General features: G+C 36.3%; 1 protein-coding gene across 2 annotated transcripts in view; it reads left to right on the top strand.

The window, feature by feature from the left end:
* The window catches only part of EMB2411 (DNA replication helicase), a 268,500-nt gene that overhangs the window by 133,427 nt on the left and 115,154 nt on the right, over positions 1-19,919 (top strand). For both annotated transcript variants that reach the window (XR_016264083.1, XM_089446669.1), the window contains exons 12-13: positions 4,020-4,085; positions 4,262-4,417. Coding sequence is in view for 1 of the 2 variants with exons in the window: in XM_089446669.1 (XP_089302795.1) it covers positions 4,020-4,085; positions 4,262-4,417 (222 nt within the window). In the remaining variant the exon portion in view is untranslated. The remainder of the gene's footprint in view (positions 1-4,019; positions 4,086-4,261; positions 4,418-19,919) is intronic.

The following is a 19,919-nucleotide window of genomic DNA, read 5'->3' as shown; positions in this document are numbered from 1 at the left end:
TAACTTACAAATATATGGGTTGGATATGACCAAGCATGTTATGTAAACACAAAGATCAATGTTGTAAATAACAACATATGTGAAATACACATAAAATGTTATTTAAATACAATTTGTTTGAATATATTGATGCATATGTTATAATGTATGGACAAGTGTTTACGTTGCAAATAACATCGTTACCAAAATGACCACGTGATGACAAAAATTCCATGAACAATTGAGGCTCAATAAGATTCCATGATAGGGTGTTGACCTTGGCCCTACTAGGAGGGGTGGAGGTGTTGCCCACCGTTTATCCTCCAAAATCTGGAGTCATAAGAGGATTGTGCGAATCAGGCACTCTTAGACGTGTGATTATGACTGTCGGATGCCTACTGGGTTATCATGTTGATATAGTCGACGTTGTCACCCTTGAGGTTTATGAATGGTTAGATCAATATAGCTGATGCCATGGTATATTTCAGTAGAGGGTGGATAGGATGGGAGCGGAAGAGATTAGGAAGGATAGGATGATTTTAGAATAGCTTGGGAGCCCGGGCGAGGAAGGCTTGACTATTAAAATTATAACCAATAAATTTTCAAAATACAAATTTTATGTGTCTTCACAATTATAAATGAAAATTAAATCACAGATCACAATCATTACATACCCTGAAGTAATTATCGATATATTATATAAACCCTTAACTTCAGGACAAAGTTTTCTGAAGGGAGGGTGTCTGTAACAACCCATTTCGAATCACGAGTAGCATGGCAATATTAGGATGCATGTGAGGTATGCATATGATAGCTACATATGCATGCACCACATACATTGCACTAGTATATATATTAATTACTCATGAAGAATGTCTAAATATAGGATAAATAAATTAATTATCAAAGGTGCTAATTAAATACATAACCCTCGTAAATAGAATGAATATATATTAAGAGATATAGTGAATATATTGAGTTTCTCCATAAGTTTACGACCTCGTATATATAACTATACTCGAGTACACAAATACACTTATAACCCTAAATATATTTTAAATGATTTCATAAGCTAAATCCAAAATTTTATTATTAAATCTTATATGTTATAAAAATAAATATTATTTAAATCATTATCATATTATATGACTATATACTAGTTTACCAAATCAAAATAAACCAACTGCCTAAATTAAAAGAAAGGTGATGTCACCCTATGTTATAGTGTCATCCGACTCAATTGAATGCAGAAACATGACAAGGCAACCATCATTTAACAAAAATAATATCCTTTTATAAGATGGTGAATGAATGGGTAGAGGGGAAGGAACCTCCACTATTTAAGAGAGGAAAAGAGGGTTTTGTGAGGGGAGTCTACAACGGTGTTAATATTTTCTCTGGAGTTGAAGGAAGGAATTTCAAAGAGAGTTACTGATAGAAAGAAATTGAGCCTTGGTTGTTCTTGAAGTTTTTGGGCACGGGGGTCAGAGTGTTAAATTTTTGAAGTATTCTAGAGTTGAGTACCGAGGTTGTGGCCAGTTTGGCTGGGAGGATTTAGTCATTTTGGTAACGAGAGCGGATTTAGAGCTACAACATCTCAGGATCGACTTCATACATGGAAACCAGGTAGGTTTCTATGTATTAGATTGATAAATTCTTGCTTAAATTGTAGTTGGTAAATTTTGGATGAATTTAGGAATTTAAATACGGAATTATATTTTGGTTTGAGCTTTGCATTTTGGTATCAGAAAAATTTCATTTTGGTTATCAAAGTGCTACATTGATACTTGAATTTGATATATCCTTAGATGACCTATCTACAGGGAAGCCTCCCAGTGGTGAAAGTCTACAAAGCGCAGGAGGTTGTGGCCACACCTCATTGTTGTTCGTTAGTCTAGTTTTTACCTTGTAGGTTACCCATTACAAGACCTGCTAGATTTTGAAGCAACATAACTTAATGGCTTCAACTTTTTCCTTGTTGACAACAAGGAATATTTTGAGTGGTGCATGCATTTTGAGACTCGTGGAGTCATTTTGTTAGTTTATACTAGATGCCGAATGAAGAGGCTTTCAATCACCCCTATTTGTTGAATTGGGAGGCCAAAGGTATATCTCTTACAAGGGTTTGGGTTTGAAATACTCGTGCACTTTTTAAATTTTTTTGGATGGTGTAGCTCGGCAAGTGTTACAATATGGAAAGGATGAATTATTGTGAAAAATCTTCATTGATGGATGGAGATGGAGGTCACAAACAAAATACAAGTTTACTACTGTTTTTGTTGATAAATCAAATAATGTCATCTCTTTAAAGTTTATAGTTTATACACAGTTAATTTAAACACTTTTTTAACTGTTGGGTAACGTGAATCCAGTCAAGTAATAAGGACTTTTATAGGTGGGCTTAGGGATATGTTTTGTTATTTCTTTGAGGAGATTGCCTTCAGAATCAAATGAAACACAAGTTGGATGGTTGACTTGGTTATCCATAAAAGTGCAAGAATTGCTTCTCAATCATTTGTTAGATAAGCTTCGTGGAATTGGAAATATAGAAGCATTTTGCTTTCAAGATTCTTAATTTTTCTTTGATATTTGAGTGAATATAGTTCATTACTCTTAAATGCATTTTTCTGTATTATTTGCCTTCATTAGATATGGCTATGAGGTATGCACATTACTATTCATACGATGCTGATGCCTTGATTTTACAGATCTATATATTTGTATTTTTAATTTAGCAATAGTGATAAGCAGGTCGTAGGGTCTAATAAGACCTTTAGGCTTTTTCACATTGCAGCTATTGATAAAACTTCAAAGTTTATAGGTTGGATGATTACCTCTTCTTTACATTCTTTGCTGTTGTACATCCAAGAACAAGTTAGGGTAAATTTTATGATTGTTGGTTAGAATTCTTAGAGCATATTAATATCTATTTCTATGACTATTTTGAAAGTGAAACTTATGCTTTGTTTTTGTTTGTGAAATAGTGGTACCCTGCTTTCTAAGATTTTTTTCTTTCTTTGTGTTTTTTATTTAATGGTTCTTTTTATAAATTCAATCTTTCTTTGTTACGTACTTTTGAAATGTTGTAGTAGTTCTTTTGCTACATGGCGCTCATATTTTGTTGTTTTGATTGTTTTTGATCACCTATGGACATTGATGTAGTTTCTTTGATTCACTTTGACATCACGTAGTAAATACTAAAACATTGATATGCGTAGAGATAAATATGATCGACTTCAATTCTAAGCTTTTTTATTTTGGGTCCCTTGTTGATAATTATTTGCAAACCACTAGTTGTTTCAAATATTTAATTCTATCGATTGTTAGTTTGTATTATAATATTTTAGTTTTTTCAATAAAATTCCGAATTCCAAATTGTCATAATCACTCTTTTCAAGGAGGCGTTTAAATTACAATTCTCATATTTCATTGTGGCAACCACAAATGTTACTTCTAACTTGCCGTTAAAATACTTGTACAAAATTCTAAGTTGTCACCATCAATTTTTTTTCAAGTAGACATTTAAATTTATAATTTTCATATTTCACTATAGCTAACTTCTAGCTTGTTAAAATCATTGTAAACTCTACTAGCACTGAAATATACAATCCTTCTTTGCTCTGGATCTATTAAGCATGTAGAGAGAAAAAATCAAGTACAATACTGGTGCTGCTTAAATGATCCAAGGTTAAGATGGGTCTATGCTAGTTTATTTTTTATTTTTACATTAAGATAATTAATAAATGGTTGACCTTTTTTTTAACATGAAATGTTAGACATTAAACTTGTTTTCATTTTAGTTTATTATCATTAGATATATCCATGACACATCTTTCAACCTGGGATGTAGAGTGCACTTCACTTCCCACAGTGCAATCACAACAATTTATTTGGAATCAGTTATTGTAACAAGTCATCAATAGTGATCATACTTTGTTGACTTGCCATGCTAGTTTTATTTATGTAACCATTCCCTTAAGGTGCTTTTGCGTTACTGTATCTACATTGCATTATAATGTTGATAAAATTCTTGATTGCAGATATCTACAATGCCGACTGTTGATTTTGGAACCAAGGATGGGGAGAAACAGTTACTGATTTCTGAGGTGATTAAACTTTGCACTTTTTTCCAGACATGTAATGTCAAAGAAAATAGGTGGAATTACTATAACCCAAAGTGATAAATTTACCAAATTATAATACGTCATGATTGATTTGGAAAAAAGGTTTGTGGCTGTAGAAGGTGAGAAATCTTTAAATGTATAACATCTTTAGAGTGCAGGTTGTTGATATCGAGGAGATGGTTTGGTCACCAAAGTATGGATTAAAGGGCATGTTTGATGCTTCTGTACGAGTAAAGTTTGGTTCCCCTAGTCATCTATTAGAGGATTTGATGATGCCATTGGAGTTCAAGACTGGCAGGGGCACCACTGGACAAGTAAGAACTTAAATTATTGCTTCTCATTTATATGTGTGAAGTTTTAAAATATTACAATCTTGACGCATTTCCTTTTGCATATATACACCAATGTCTATGCATGAAAGGTTTGTTTCCTTTTAAACAAATATCAATAAGCATGTATTTTTATGAATGATAATAATAATTATTTTTTCTCTTGAGAAAATAACACAACCATAGCCAACCTTCGTTTATTAGAAAGCTATTACTATCACTATGATGCCATTTCAATTGAGCTACATATTCTATGTTTTATTGCTGATAATATTGTGTATTGCTTCTTGCTTAATCAAAGGTTATATCACGCCCAACACGTTCTTGGTGAAGTAGTACAATAGCAAGGGTTGCATCATCAATATGACTTTGATTCGTAGGCTTTTGGGAATTTATGTGACCTTTTTTAGTTGTTTGGCATCCATGTTCTTCTTGAAACACATCATTGACAACAACCATATCCAAAATATGGATTTACTTTGTGCAATTTTGTACTTGTTTGCTTATATTATATAATAATATATTTAGATTTTCATAAGATCCCTAGAAAGGGTATACATACCCTTTTAGCTCTACGAGAGCCACACATGGTGTAAACTCAATCTACATTCTCCGAATGTGAAAATACTATTGTAATTTTATTTTCAATCTTGTGCAAACATGTGCACATTTTGACGTCAGCCCTATAATTAAGGGGGAATATAGTACGCGTTATATCTGAAAGTTTAATTGAATGCATGTGAAATTGTTGTATTCCTTCAAATTACACTTTGTGATACAAGAGAATGCTGATTCATGTGTGTGTGGGTGTGTGCGTGCGACACACATAATATATGTATGTATGCACGTCCGCACGCCAGTGAAAATTTTAAGGATGGAAAACTATCTTGAAGTTTAAAAACATTGGCGAATCTCACTAGTCCCTAATATGCAAACTATAAAATGTTTATTGATATATTTGTAAAATTATTCAAATTTATAATGATTTTATATATAGGCTCTATATAATGTTGGCGATTTTTAAGGTAAAATAATTTTATATTTTAAAATTTGGGTGAATCATTTTTAGAAAAAAAATGGAAATTGGCGAATCTTTTTTTTGGAAAAATCATGGAAATTTAGCCCACCTGCAAATATTAGCCCCTATCCATGGCACACGCACACACAAAAGGAAAATCTTATGAAGAAGAACAATTGATGCTTCCCCATATTTGTGGATGACATCTAAAATCATGAGCATAAGTTAGTGCATGTATCTCAAGGGCATACATGCACCTGTTGACATACAACCTGTTGTTGCCTAACATGTACACCTAAGTGTGGGAAAAGTTTCCAACCCCACAAGGTATAGTCTTTAAGGTGCAACACTCAGAGAAGGGGCTGTCACCTATTCCCTACTCACTCCATTTAAGCTCTCTCCTAGACAAGCTAAAGGGGGTAGTCCCTAAAGATGGTTAGTAAAGGAAAACTTGTTGAAACAACAAGTTCTAGGAGACAAAGGGCAAAGAAATCACTACCCAGTAACTTGATTAAGGATTAATTAGCAAGTATGATTATTAATGAACAATGTAGTTATCAAAAGATAGATTCAATTAGATCAATGTGACACTCAACAAGATATAAAGATGAGAGACCGATGCCTTATAAACAATGCTTAAGTAAAGATATAATACTTGGAAATAGAAATAATATTTCATGTCCCAAAATAAGCAATGCTAGAAGAAAAGCGTTAGTACAAGAGATCAAGAGATTATAAGCAACCAGAAATATGAACAACAAGATTAGAAATACAAATTGCAAGAAAATGAAACTTGTGGTTCAAGTAGAAGATGCTTGATTTGACATTCAAGAGAAAATAAGCATGAAATTGATAAGCACAAGGATATAAAGTAAAGCTTGCAAGTAGATGAGCAACCCACAATTCCAATTACAATAACCAATTGAAAGACAATGCTAGGTGAATGAATGCAAGACTAATCTATGTGAGATGTGAAGTCTTGGTTAATTCTAATTATATGCATAAAACTACAGGTGAATGGCTTCTCCTCAACTGTCAAAACTTGTCTTAGAATAAGGTTGTTGGAAGAAGTGTTGGGGAAGAAGGCTATTGCCTCACTAATGATACCTACTAAGGGATTCTAACAAACCAAGTGCCTCTATTCCTACAAGGGATTGGTGTTGAAAAAATTGTAACTAAGTTTGATCTTCATAAATATGAAATGCATTCTTGTAAATATAAAATGAGAAAGAAATTATTATTATTATTGGAGCATGGGTTTCCTGTTCAAATTCTTTTATTTTATAGGTCAAGCACCCATTGAGTGCTTCTAGGGTTTGTCCTAGGTATAAGAGTCATTGTCATATATTGAAGACCCTATGGGCACATTGTAAATTGTAAAGAAAAAATTATTGTCTTTAAAGTGTCAAAATACCTCCAAGATCAAGTCGGCCTAATGAGCTGTCAAGTCGGCTTACATGAAGAGCCACGTCCACCCTGGAAGAAGCCTATATATCAGAGTAACTCGTCCTCCATTTGGATCACTCACTCATTCATCTCCTATGCGAAGAAGCAAAAGAAGTCGAAGAAGGAAGTGCAAAGAATAGGAAGTCGAAGAAGTCGAAGTGTTTATGGGCCTTATTTATTCCTCTGCGAAGATCGAAGTTAGGGTTTTTGCACTGGATCTTCTGGGGTTCAATTTTGGAAGCAAATGATAAGGGAAGGCAAGCAAAGGTCTCTTAGGGCATCTTACTAGCCCTAGGACTCAAGTCAAGGCAAGAGAAGTCAAGAGGAAGGCTATTAGAGGGAGATCGAAGTCTCCTAGAGAAGCAACAACAGTTGCAGCAGTTGCTGGGGAGTAGAATTTCGGATCTACTAGGAGGTCGAAGATATTGCAGTGGGAGGCAATGGTAGACTTGATCTTGGAGGGTATATGTTTGAGTCTAGCTCATGGTATTCGTCAATTGAAAGATCTGAAAGATAAAGAAGGGATTTAAAGGTTTTCCCCTCAAGAGGTGGGGTTTTGGCCCTGGCTTGCAGCCTATATACTGTGTCACTGTTCTTACTGTTTTGAGTAGTTGTTTGATGTATTGCACATTGGAATAATAAAGAACAAAGCTAATAAGTAAAATGTAACACAAACAAGGTAACACAAAGGCTACAAGAGAACTACAAGGTCACTTGTTTGAACTGTTGTTTAAGGGTTAAACCTAACAAATTGAATAGTGTAGAAGGTTTCTCTAAACATTCTATTAAAAAAGCTTATGCTTGGAGGTAAATTTTAAAGATGTAAGCCTAGATCTAATATACAAATGCCTATGCAAATGTTAGTGCAAATGCTTTAATGAGAGAAATGTTGAGAAATCTAGGGGCAACTATATTAGGTGATTTTTCCTACTTTGATAACTACTTGTGATGTATTTTTACTTAACTTGATCAACTTCTTCTTTCACTTGATTATAATTACTGTTCTTGTCATCAAACAACTACTTATCTATAAAAGTCAATGAGACAACAGGACACAAAGTGTAGGCTGCTAGCTAGGGCTGAAACCTCTCCTCTTGAGAGGAAAACCCACAAGAATTCCTCACTTCTTATGGAATGTTCTTATGACGAATTTCAAGACTTAAGACCCTTGAAAAATATTTCCGCAAGACCAAGTCAAACCTCTTCTTGATGAACTTCTCTTCCACAAAGTCAACACTAGTAAAATTTGCTCCAATACTTCAGATTTCAACCTTTCGTTAGAACTTTGACTTGTTGCTTCAAGACTGCAATTTTCGGCTTGCATTGCAGAAACCTTAGATTGGCACATGAGAGAAAAGATGGTGTAAAATGACTCTTTCTTCCTTTGCTTGGGGAGTTGCTTCTTCCATGATAATTCGGCCAACAATCTTGATGCTTCTAATTCCAAATTTCGGTCTTATGTGGTGACTGCAATTTCAGTGTTGCTGTTGCAAAATATGCCCTAATTCTCTTGGACGTGTGAGATGGAGGTGGCCCAAAACATACTTCAATTGCTTCGATCTTCCTTCTTTTTTTCCTCCTCTTCTTTGCTTGCTTTATTAGTCTCTTTCTTGGTCCTCTACGAATTGCTTGGATACTCCACAAATGAGGTCGAGTGCCTCTTATATATAGGCTGCTTGGAGGCTCTTAATAGGCTGGTTTTGTGAAAATTTCAACTACTGAAATCCTATTGCAACATCTGGAATTTACTTTTCTAATTGTTAATTAATTTAACAATTATCAGCTACGAGAAATATCAAATAAATCACACTGCAATGTTCACAAATAAACCATGAAAGAAAATAGCGTTGGAAACTGAGAAAAATGCTATAGCACACATAAAAATTAACACAATTATTTTTCGATAAATGTCCTTGAAAAAACCCAACTTGTGAAAATTGGTTCAACAGCTGAGGGTTTTTATTATTAGGCAACAATGAGAAATTTTGAGTACAATTTGGATGCCGAAAACAGACAATCCTGTAGAGAAAATACTAGCAAAAATATCTAGAGGGAAAGTACCCTCACTCCGAGCAATCCCGACACTGGACTGCCATTGAAAAGCAAGCTGTCCAACTAGGCCTGCACAAGCTCTACATCAACCTGAAGCTTCCTGCCAGACGTGTTGCTTGAATTGTCTACTAATCAAGTCGTCTTGCCTGTTGCTGACTGGGAAAGTGATTCTCCGACGCTCTGGAACCTCTGTTCGGCCTCTGGAATTGAAAAAGTCTTCCTTCCTCAGCAAATCGAGCTGCCCAATGAAGACCTGCATTGCTTGTGCACATCTTCCTAGAGATATTTCAGCCTTTCTCGACACTGCACTTCATCGGATCTAGAGATCTTCCCCCGACCTCACTATTTCTGCCCCTCACTGTCTTTGCTTCCCTATTAAAGCTCGAACTCTTCCAACACTGTCGTCACTTTGGAAAATCGAACCCTCCAAGGAAATCGAACTCTCTGTGGTTCTCACAAGTGTTTCCAGTGTATTCTCCATCTACCCATTGTCTTCTTCTTATAATCCTCTATTGGAGCACCGACCACCAAGATTAGAACTTAATCAAGGGTCCAAATTAATTCCTTGTTGATCTGTGTCAGTTTCTAGAGAATTCTCACCTTATCTCAATTAATACTGATTAATTAACCATATTCCCTAAGTTTAGACTTAAGAAATATTTAAAAATCGGCTAATAATCTAATTGAGCCATCTCTAGGTTGAATTTCCAGAAACTTTCTGGATTTTGGAGATCTCATGTGTTTTAACCTCTCTAAAGGTTTTGAGACTATAACACCTTCGATGCTACAAAATCTAACAGACTTATCATCTCTTGGAGGCCAACTTCACTGTTTGATAGGTTGACTTGTCTTTTGAATGTTGACTAGGTCTTGGAGGGACTTTATGGCACTTTGAGTTTACAATAAATATCTTTGACTTGATACATGATGCCCAAATGTGTATAATACATATTACAATGACTCAATTGACTTCATTGAATCAATAACAAAAATTAGAGGCACTCAATACATGATTGACCTATCAATAAAATAATCTTGAGCATGAAACCCATGCTACAAAAAATAATAATAATAAAATTTCTTTTTCTCTTTTCATCAAGTATATAAAATATTAAAATCATGATTACATTAGACATTATGTAGACCGAACCTAGTTACAATTTTCAACACTCCCTCTTAACTAGGGAGGTATTCATAATCCATACTGTTGACTTCTGGTAGCATCAGATGTGCTCTAAGCCTCAAAACTCGTAGGGAGGCTAGGACACATGTATTCCAGAATACCTAGAAATCGTTTTGGGAAATTCCACCTGGAGACAGTTTTATTAAAATAATTAATTATTTTTAATGGATGCTTAAGTCTAAACTTAAGAAATTAAAATAATGAAAGGGCATTAATTAAACTGGGTGTGAAACTTCTAGAAGAAGATGAGGACCTAGTCAAAATGATTTGAGCCATTAATTAAAATCTGATCTGGGCTGTTGATTGATCAACGAGAGGATTATAAGAAGAGGCTTGATGGGCATTTGGAAAACACATTGAGTAAGAGATCAGAGATTGATTCTCTCAGGAGAGCATCGTAATAGTTGCTGGAGAGGTCATCGAGGAGATTTCTTGCAGTGCGGGGCAGGGATATTTTTTTTGGTTGGAGAGTTTCTTGATCCGGAGATACATTGCAGAGGAGGCAGAGAGAGATACAGAAGAGGTAGCGCTGAACCACGCTGGGCAGTGTAAATTCATGCTGAGGCAGCGTAGAGGCCTTGAGGAGATTTTTGGATTTGTTGAGAAGCAGATAAGATCTAGTGTCAGGATCTGGGGTGTGAGATCGGAGGGCCAGAGGATAGAGCATTAGGCTAGCAGATCGATCAACCAGAAGTTGTGATGTAGTCCTCAGAAGGTGTGACGCAGAGCAGCACAATGATTGCAGAGAGGTAGCTTGGGGCTAGCCATTCAGTGGCTAGGTCAGGGTCGAATCTCTAGTGAGAGTGTGAGGTACTTCTCACTAAATCTCTGCCAGTCAGATTCTCTATATCAGATAGCCAATAAGGCATCCAAAGATTGTATTTAGAAACTACTGCATAATAATAAAAATCCTCAACTGTTGCACTGGTTTTCCCGCATTGGGTCTTTCTGGGGATATTTGTCCAAAAACAACGGTGTCACTTGTGTGTGTGTTATTTCTTTCTTATGCAATACTTGTTTCTGCATATAAGCTAATCAGTGAAGGCTACAATCGTATTTACTTCGATATTTACAATGTAACACAGTAAATAGCTTGCATGAATTAACAAGTAGGAGAAGTAATATTAGTTTGCTATAGTAGGGGATTTGGGTCTCCAACTTTTAACATGGTATCAGAGCACAGGTGAAGCAAGAGAGCAGATTGGAAGAGCCCGGTGTTGAAGAGGAGGGAGATCGAAGTGTTGCTTAGGCAGCATATCGAATCCTTAGATGGATTACGAAGTCCAAGCCAGGCGGGCTAAGTTGCACGAAACGGGGAAACGGGTACGAGTTTCCGAAACGGGAAGCGATACGAAATGCGACCTCCCCAAATTTTGGAAACGGGGAAACGCGAATATATATATATATATATATATATATATATATAGAAAATATTTAAATATATATATGTGTGTGTGTGTGTGTGTGCAGTCATAAAGCATAAATGATACATTATAATTTATTACACTTAAACATTAAGATTTAATTTACATCACATTTACTCATGAATGATCACATAATGAAAATAAAAATATCGGAATATCCAAAAGCAACCTTTATTAGATATCCAAATCTCAAAATCAACCTTTATTTATATTAATATATGAGGTTGCAAGTACAATAAAGACTATAAGGCTGCAAGAGAGAGATCCAAATCAGGATTTTCTGCATCCACATCCCATTCTTTAGAAGGACCACTGTTGTATTTGGAGTCTCCTCCTACATAGTCGAACGACCTTAGTGCTCTTGATTAAATACACGTTTCATACCCTAGTACCCTACATGATTTTGATTATTGGGAGTTTCCCCTGCATAGAGGGCTTGGTTCTCTTGATTAAATAGAAGTTCCATACCCTAGTACATGATAAAATCCAATGGAAACATTGCAACCCCCTCAATCCTGAAATCCTGAAAAACAAATAAGTCTGCTGGATTTTGAGTGAGATCTAAAATTCTACTTTCTCCATATGAAATCCAATGAGGGCGAAACCACTCTCAAACATCCTGAGTCATTTCATGGTAATATTAAAAATTTAAGTAAAAGGATGAAAATGAAAAATAAAGGAGAATATCACTTTTACTTTAAGAATTTAACATTACCATGAACTGCATGTCAACACTAGGGCAAAAATTCACTTTTATAACTTTAGACACACATCTATAAAATTAAAAAACAAATTTGAAAAAAACAAAAAATTAAAAAAAAAACACAATTCAATTGGGAAACGCAGGCTGTACGGCCTGGAAACGCGTTTCCGACCGTACGACCACGTTTCCATTTCGGGAAACGTGGCCGTACGACCGGAAACGCGTTTCCAGGCCGTACGGTACGCGGAAACGCGTTTCGTTTCGTTTCCCGAGAGGAAACGACCCCTAGGGCCACGTTTCCTGCAACTTAGCAGGCGGGCAAGATTCTCGAGGAAAATCTCTCTCTGAGAGAATTGACAGAGAGATAAGATTTCCAGTTCGCTGAGTCAAAGGACACGTCCCTCCGGGGCTCGTGTCCCGTATTTCACGTGTCAGACACGAAACATGCCCTAAAATGTGTTGAAAAGGTTTTCTTCATGTACTCCAATTGAGACATGTGTTTTGGACATGGTGAAAACGTGCCCTAACATTTTTGGCTCTTACGACACGTGTCCCATGAAAAGTGACATTTAAAACCTGCAACATGGTTTATTTTTGGGTTTTTTTGGTCATTGTTCATCATCGAAGTTGAGTTTGCTCGTTGCCGAAATCAAATTTGTTGTGCAGTGTGAGGAATTCCATCAGATTCGAGCACAATGCTCACAACTTCACATTGAGAGCACAATTCACAACTTCACATTGACCTAGCCCTGGAGATGCAGGAGACGAGCATTCACGTGCTTTGTTGAGAGTTTGGAGCACTTAAATTTCCTGTAAGTTGTGTTATAGCCTATGGAACTTAACTTTATTATACACTAGTGACCACATTTTATGACTAGTGACCATGTATAGGTCATGTGTTGAAAGAAAAATTCCAACTCCCCGTCATGTGCTCACTCCTCACTACACCTTCGAGGTCTAAAGGGAGGGAAAGCTCGATTAATGCTTTGGTAAATAGTGAAGTTTGAACAAATATAAATTTATAATTTATAAACTACCTTATGTGAAGTTTGAACATGGTCGAACTTGTTTGAATTTATTAACATATGTTATAACTTATAGCATGAACAATGAACATTGAACTGTGAACATGAATGATGTAGTCAATTAATAAACTAACTAGTAATTACAAAATAGTAAATAGTGTATGCTAAAGACTAAATACATATCATCATGATGTTGGAAATAATACTGAGAGGGGGGGGTGAATCAATATTATTAGGTCAATTATTTTTCATTTCACAATCAGATTTGTATACACTACTTTAGTTAGTAAATACCACGTATGTACACAACTTCAGTTAAGGAAACAAACGTATATGAGCAGACTTGTAATTTAAATTATTCTTCAGATGTTGATCAATAATCTGTGCATCAAACCATATGAACAGTAACCAGGAACAGTAAAACAGAACAGGCAATCACACATAAGAACACAAGATATAAGGTGGAAACCCAATGTGGGTGAAAACCACCTGTTGCAATTCGTCTCTATCTTCTTTCAATTAGAAACTTCTTTTTACAATGTTTCTGTATTGGTGCAGTCTTATACGAGTACGCAGGTTGCTACCTTCAGAAGGCTACAACCTTCTCTTGTTCTCTAGCTTCTCTTGGATGGGAGCTACAACCCCCTTTGCTCTTGTACTAGCTGAGGTACTAGTAAGTAGGTGCTGACCTACAGAAGGCTACAACTTTCTCTTTTCTTCTAGGGACCACGTTTCATAAATTTTCAGACTGGATCCATGAATATCAATCAATCATCAAGTGTATTTGCTTTAACCAAACTCCTTTGTACAAACAAATACTGAATCAACCAATAACTTCTCAGGATGCTGAAACCAGAAAACAGTACCAGTAACCAAACACCAATCCTGAACCCAGAACACTGCAGCAATAAACAAAAGCATCTAAAACATATTTCATGAGATCTTCAATATGTGGAACTTGTGTGCATACACTTCTGTATCAAGACCATCCTGCGTATATGCTGTTTTAAGTTATCGAACCAGCGTGTATACGCGCCTATGCTGTGCTGAACCTGCGTACAGATCTATAAAATATAATTTATCCTTTTTACTTATTCAGACATTAGTTATACCCAGATTATCATATTTATAGATCACGTCATGCGCCAAATATAACAGATCAAAAATTACACAAAGATACTTCTCTTCAAACTGCCTTAAGATCTTGACCCATCAATAGAACTTATCCTTCTCCTTGTGCTCAGGTTCCTCCTTGATTTAGATCTAGTTATGCACCATAACCCAATGACAGTATTCTAGATCTTGCTCTTCATATGATATTCGATGTTTCAATTCATGCCCTTGCCAAATGATCTCCTTCCCTTTAATAGACATAGGCCTTACTCAAACCATGGTCCAAAACCATAGAGATCCAATACTAGGGACTCAATACCTGGGTTCAACACTTTGGATGCAATACCAAGGACCAAAACCATAGGTTCAAATATGTCGGACTAAATACCATGGACCAACCATAAGTTTTCCCACATGTACGCGCTTTTCTTTGCATGAAAGTGCGTGCATACGTATATGTGCCTTTTGATCGGTACACCCGCATATATATGTGATTTTGTTAAGAGTAACCTGCGTATACCTCATTTTCTTTCATTCTGAGAGCCTGAACTGTGATCTGCCCTTTGAGTGAGTTTCCATCAAGGACAACACCTGTATCATAGTGCCAATCCTGTGTCATAATGCCAACAATCTCCCCCTTTGGACTTGATGGCAACCCCAAGTCACTCAAAATCATTCTCCCCCTTTGACATCAAGGGAAAAGGGTTATGCTCCCCCTGAATACATGCTGAAATCTCTGTTCTGCTGTGTTGTCCAAGTTCCCCCTGACTGGAGGCAAGGTCTGCAAGAAGATGTTCTACAAAAGAAACATGACTTTATACATTATAAATGACCTTCTTATCACTAAAGACTCATACATACATCCATCTCCCAACCAAGTGGGGACTGACTCATCTACCCAACCAAGTGGGGATACACCAAGAATTTACATATGATAACAACAAGAACATTACTTCATCCATCCCAGACATAGTGAGGAAACCAAGATAGGCCGTTACATGACCTTGATAAGAAAAGAAGTACATGACATAGAGACGAAATATCTACAACAAGACTAGCATTTGTCAATCATCAACCATCATAACCATGAATCATCATTCAGACCAGCAACCAAGCTCTTCCTCATGCACCTGTTCCACATGAAATTAAAACAACTGTGAATGTAAACCAAGATCTTCTAAGATAATGCCAACAATGCATTATTAGAAGAGTATATGCTCCCCCTGAGCCTGTGCCAAATGGTCTCTGCCAGACCTATATCAGACTCTTTTCATCCTGAAGCTGGCCCACTGTTTTTCTTTAAACCAACATATACACGACTGTATCTTCATAAACCAGCGTATGTACACGGATCCTCCTCATGAAACTCGCGTACAACCACTTTTCTCTGAAACAGACAAGATTCAGCAGCAAGATGATGCATCAACTACCCCCAGCTTCTATTTGAGGTATTCAAATGTCTCCCTGGGCAGTGGTTTGGTGAGTATGTCAACAACTTGTTCCTTAGAGGGAACATACTCCAATTTAACCTTTTGTTCAAGCACTTGTTCCCGGAGAAAATGATACTTGATAGGTATGTGCTTAGTCTTTGAATGCATGACAAGATTCTTTGAAATACTGATTGCACTTGTATTATCACAAAAAATGGAGATAGGTGGAGTACAAGTGATTTGTAAGTCTTGCAATGTTTACATCATCCAAAGGAGTTGTGTGTAGCAAGATGCAGCAGCTACATATTTTGCTTCAGCTGTAGATAATGCAATTGAACTCTGTTTCTTGCTGAACCAAGATACTAATCTAGGACCCATAAAGAATGCACCACCACTAGTGCTTTTTCTATCATCCACGCTTCCTGCCCAATCTGCATCTGTATATGCATGAAGTGTGAGATCTGTATCTCTAGGATACCATAAGCCATAGTTTTGAGTTCCTTGAAGATACTTGAAAATTCTCTTAATTGCCTGAAGGTGAGTTTCCTTTGGATTTGCCTGAAACCTTCCAACTATTCCCACCGCATGCATAATGTCTGGTCGGGTACCTAGTAGATAAAGCAGACTACCAATCATGGATCTATAGGTTGGTTGATGTACTGCTGCTGATTCATCATTTGTGTTGAGGCTGCATCCTGTTACCATAGGGGTACACACTAGTTTCAAATCCTCCATCCCATATTTCTTCAAGATCCGCTTGAGATACTTAGTTTGTGATAGAAAAATGTCGTCTTTGTTTTGTTGGACTTGTAAACCAAGAAAATATGTGAGCTCACCAAGCATGGACATTTCAAACTCTTTCTGCATCACCAAGGCAAAATTTTGACTCATGTCTTCTTCGTTGCTACCAAAGATGATATCATCCACATACACAACAAGTATTAGCAACTTATCATTGTGAATTTTTATATATAGATTTCTATCTGTTGATCTTTTTATAAGACCTTGTTGATGGAGGTACTTATCCAACCGATAATACCAAACCCTTGGAGCCTGTTTAAGGCCATAGAGAGCCTTTTTGAGTTTACATACAAGTTTTGGATCATTTCCAAGAATAAACCCATCTGGTTGTTCAATATAGACTTCATCCAAGTCTCCATTCAAGAAAGCAGACTTCACGTCCATTTGAAATACTTTGAACTTCTGCAAACTAGAAAGAGCAAGAAACATTCTTATGGCCTCAAGTCTAGCAATTGGTGGAAAAGTTTCTTCAAAGTCTATACCTTCTTGTTGAGCATACCCTTTACAAACAAGTCTGACCTTGTTTTTATTCACATCTCCATTTTCATTCAACTTATTTTTGAATATCCATTTTGTTCCTATGACATTCTTATCTTTTGGTCTAGGAACCAACTCCCAAGTGTTATTCTTTTCAATCTTCTCAAGTTCTTCCTCCATGGCCTTTACCCAGCATTCATCTTTGCATGCCTCTCTTACATTTTGTGGTTCAGTGGAGGAGAGTAATGCTAGATAACTTGAAGCTTCTGAAATGGTTCTTCTTGTTTGTACACCCGCCTCCTTTTGCCCCAAAATTTGGGTTTCTGGATGATTCTTTTGAACGTACCTGGATGGAGTCTTTTCTTCTATTCTTATATGTTCTTCTGGTGCCTCATGAGTTTCTTCTTCATCATGAATCTGATTTGATGTTGAAGGATAGTCTTCATCATCTTCGAAATTTTTAGATTTTACTTGCCTAGGAGTGTTCCCTTCTTCATCAACCACTACATCAATACTTTCAACAATTTTTCCAAGTCTTTTATTGTAACACTTATATGCTTTGCTGTGAGTAGAGTAACCAAGGAGTATGCCTTCATCTGCTCTAGGTTCAAACTTGTCGAGGTTTTCATCAGTCTTTTTGATGTAGCATTTGCTTCCAAAAATTTTGAAGTATTTAACTGTGGGAGTCTTACCATACCAAAGTTCATGAGGAGTCTGAGTGCTGTTTACTCGGACATTTGTCTTGTTGAGAATAGTAACTGCAGCAAATGCGGCTTCACCCCAAAAGGTTGCAGGAGTTCCAGACTCATCAAGCATAACACGAGCCATTTGTTGAACCATTCTGTTCATCCTTTCCACTACATTTTGCTGAGGGGTCCTTGCAGTAGAGAATTCCCTTCTTATTCCATGTTCTTCACAAAAATCGAAAAATTCATCCGAGGTAAATTCCCCACCTCTATCAAACCTGAGGCACTTGATTCTGCGATTTGATTCATTTTCAACCAAGGCTTTAAATGCTTTGAACTTTTCGAAAGTTTCGTCTTTATGCTTCATAAGTCCTAACCAACACATCCTGGAAAAGTCGTCAATGAACAATATAAAGTATTCTTCTCCTCGAGGTGACCTTTTCCTAGATGGACCACATACATCAGTATGGACAAGTTCAAGTGGCCTGCTAGCTAATCCTTCCTTCTCAGGGAAATTAGTTCTGGTTTGCTTACCAAACTGACATGATTTGCATATTGTATTGTCTGGAATTCTGATGTTAGGGAGATCACGAACCGCCTAATATTTACATGCTTTCCTTATCTTAGAGAAGCTTAGATGCCCCAATCTACTGTGCTATAACCGGTGTTCATCATTCTTGCTAAGATAGCATTGCTGTTGTCCTCCCTTGAGTATGTATAAATTATTTGGAGTTCTTATGCCTTTGATTACTGTTTCTCCTGTATCAAGCTCACAAACAATACATCCATTTGATCAAAATATTACTTCATTTCCTTGATCACACATTTGACTGACACTCAAAAGATTATGCTTTAAGCCATCAACATACATAACATTTCCAGCCTTGACCTTTTCTTTCAAAAACACAGAACCTTTACCTTTTATGAGTGTAGGGGTGTCATTTCCAAATGAGACATTCTTTTCCTTTTCTAAGGCACTATATGATTGAAGTTTTTCTTTATCACCTGTCATATGTTTCGAGCATCCACTGTCGATGTACCATTGATTTTCCTGTCCTTTCGCATATAAGGCTATCCCACATCTTTTTGGTTGCGATTCTTTCTTTCTCCATGTTTTAGAATTCAATGACACTTGCTCCTTCTGAGTTGTTTGCCGAAACCTACTCCTGCATTCAGAATCTTGATGACCAAAGTTGTTACAAATAGAACATTCTACTTCATTATCAAGAGCAAAAAAGTTATTGTAGGTCCTTTTCATGATCCCAGTCATACTCCTTTGTTTTTGAGCTTCTCTAGTCATGATGGTCTTGTAGGCAACACATTGAGCAGCTTTGTGACCAAAGTTATGACAAGAGAAACATTGGCCATTGAAGAAATTTTTGCGATTATCAAACCTAGCAACCAGATGATTGTAGTGTTTATTGACATCCATTCTTGAGGCAAATTGAGAATGATTTACCTGTGGTTGGTTGAAACTTCTGTTCATCTTTGAAGTAGATTGCCCCCGATTTACTTGGTAATCTTTGTTCATTCTTGAAGCAAATCGTCCCTGATTTACTTGGGGATCTGCATTATGCTTTTCTGTTGATTGTCAACCTATTTACGTTTTCTTGCTGCATCAAGATAACTTTTGGAGGTGGATGGCTTCTATGCTTGCTTCTGTGCTTGAGACGCATTTTCAATATATCCAAGACTTGTCTTGATTAGAGGAGAACACTGCACTTTGATAATCTCATCTAAAGTGTTAGATCCCTTCGCAAATCTAAGATTAAGAGCTTTTGATTTCTCAATATCTTTTTCTAAGTCCCACAATTTCACATTCTAACTGTTCATTACATTTTTCTCTTTCAACAAGTTGGAATGTCAAAGTATCTATAATCATATTCTTTTCCTCTAAACAAATTTTGAGTTTAGAAATTTTTTCATAGAGACCTTCTTCATCTATAGCATCTAAGAAATCATCATCTTCAAAAGCCATCAAAAGTCTATAATCATTATGTTGTTCTTCTTCATCACTATTTGAATATCCATCACTGTCTTCATGTGTATAATAGCTCTTCTTACTTACATTCTATTTTCTATTCCATCTAACTGGTTCCTTACCTTTGTCAAGTTTATCTTTATGAGGA

The sequence above is a fragment of the Pinus tabuliformis genome, chromosome X, assembly GCF_031772625.1.
Source record: "Pinus tabuliformis cultivar Carrire ecotype Pingquan chromosome X, CPIR1, whole genome shotgun sequence".
In the NCBI taxonomy this organism is placed as follows: domain Eukaryota; kingdom Viridiplantae; phylum Streptophyta; class Pinopsida; order Pinales; family Pinaceae; genus Pinus; species Pinus tabuliformis.
This window is presented reverse-complemented; position numbering and strand designations above follow the sequence as displayed.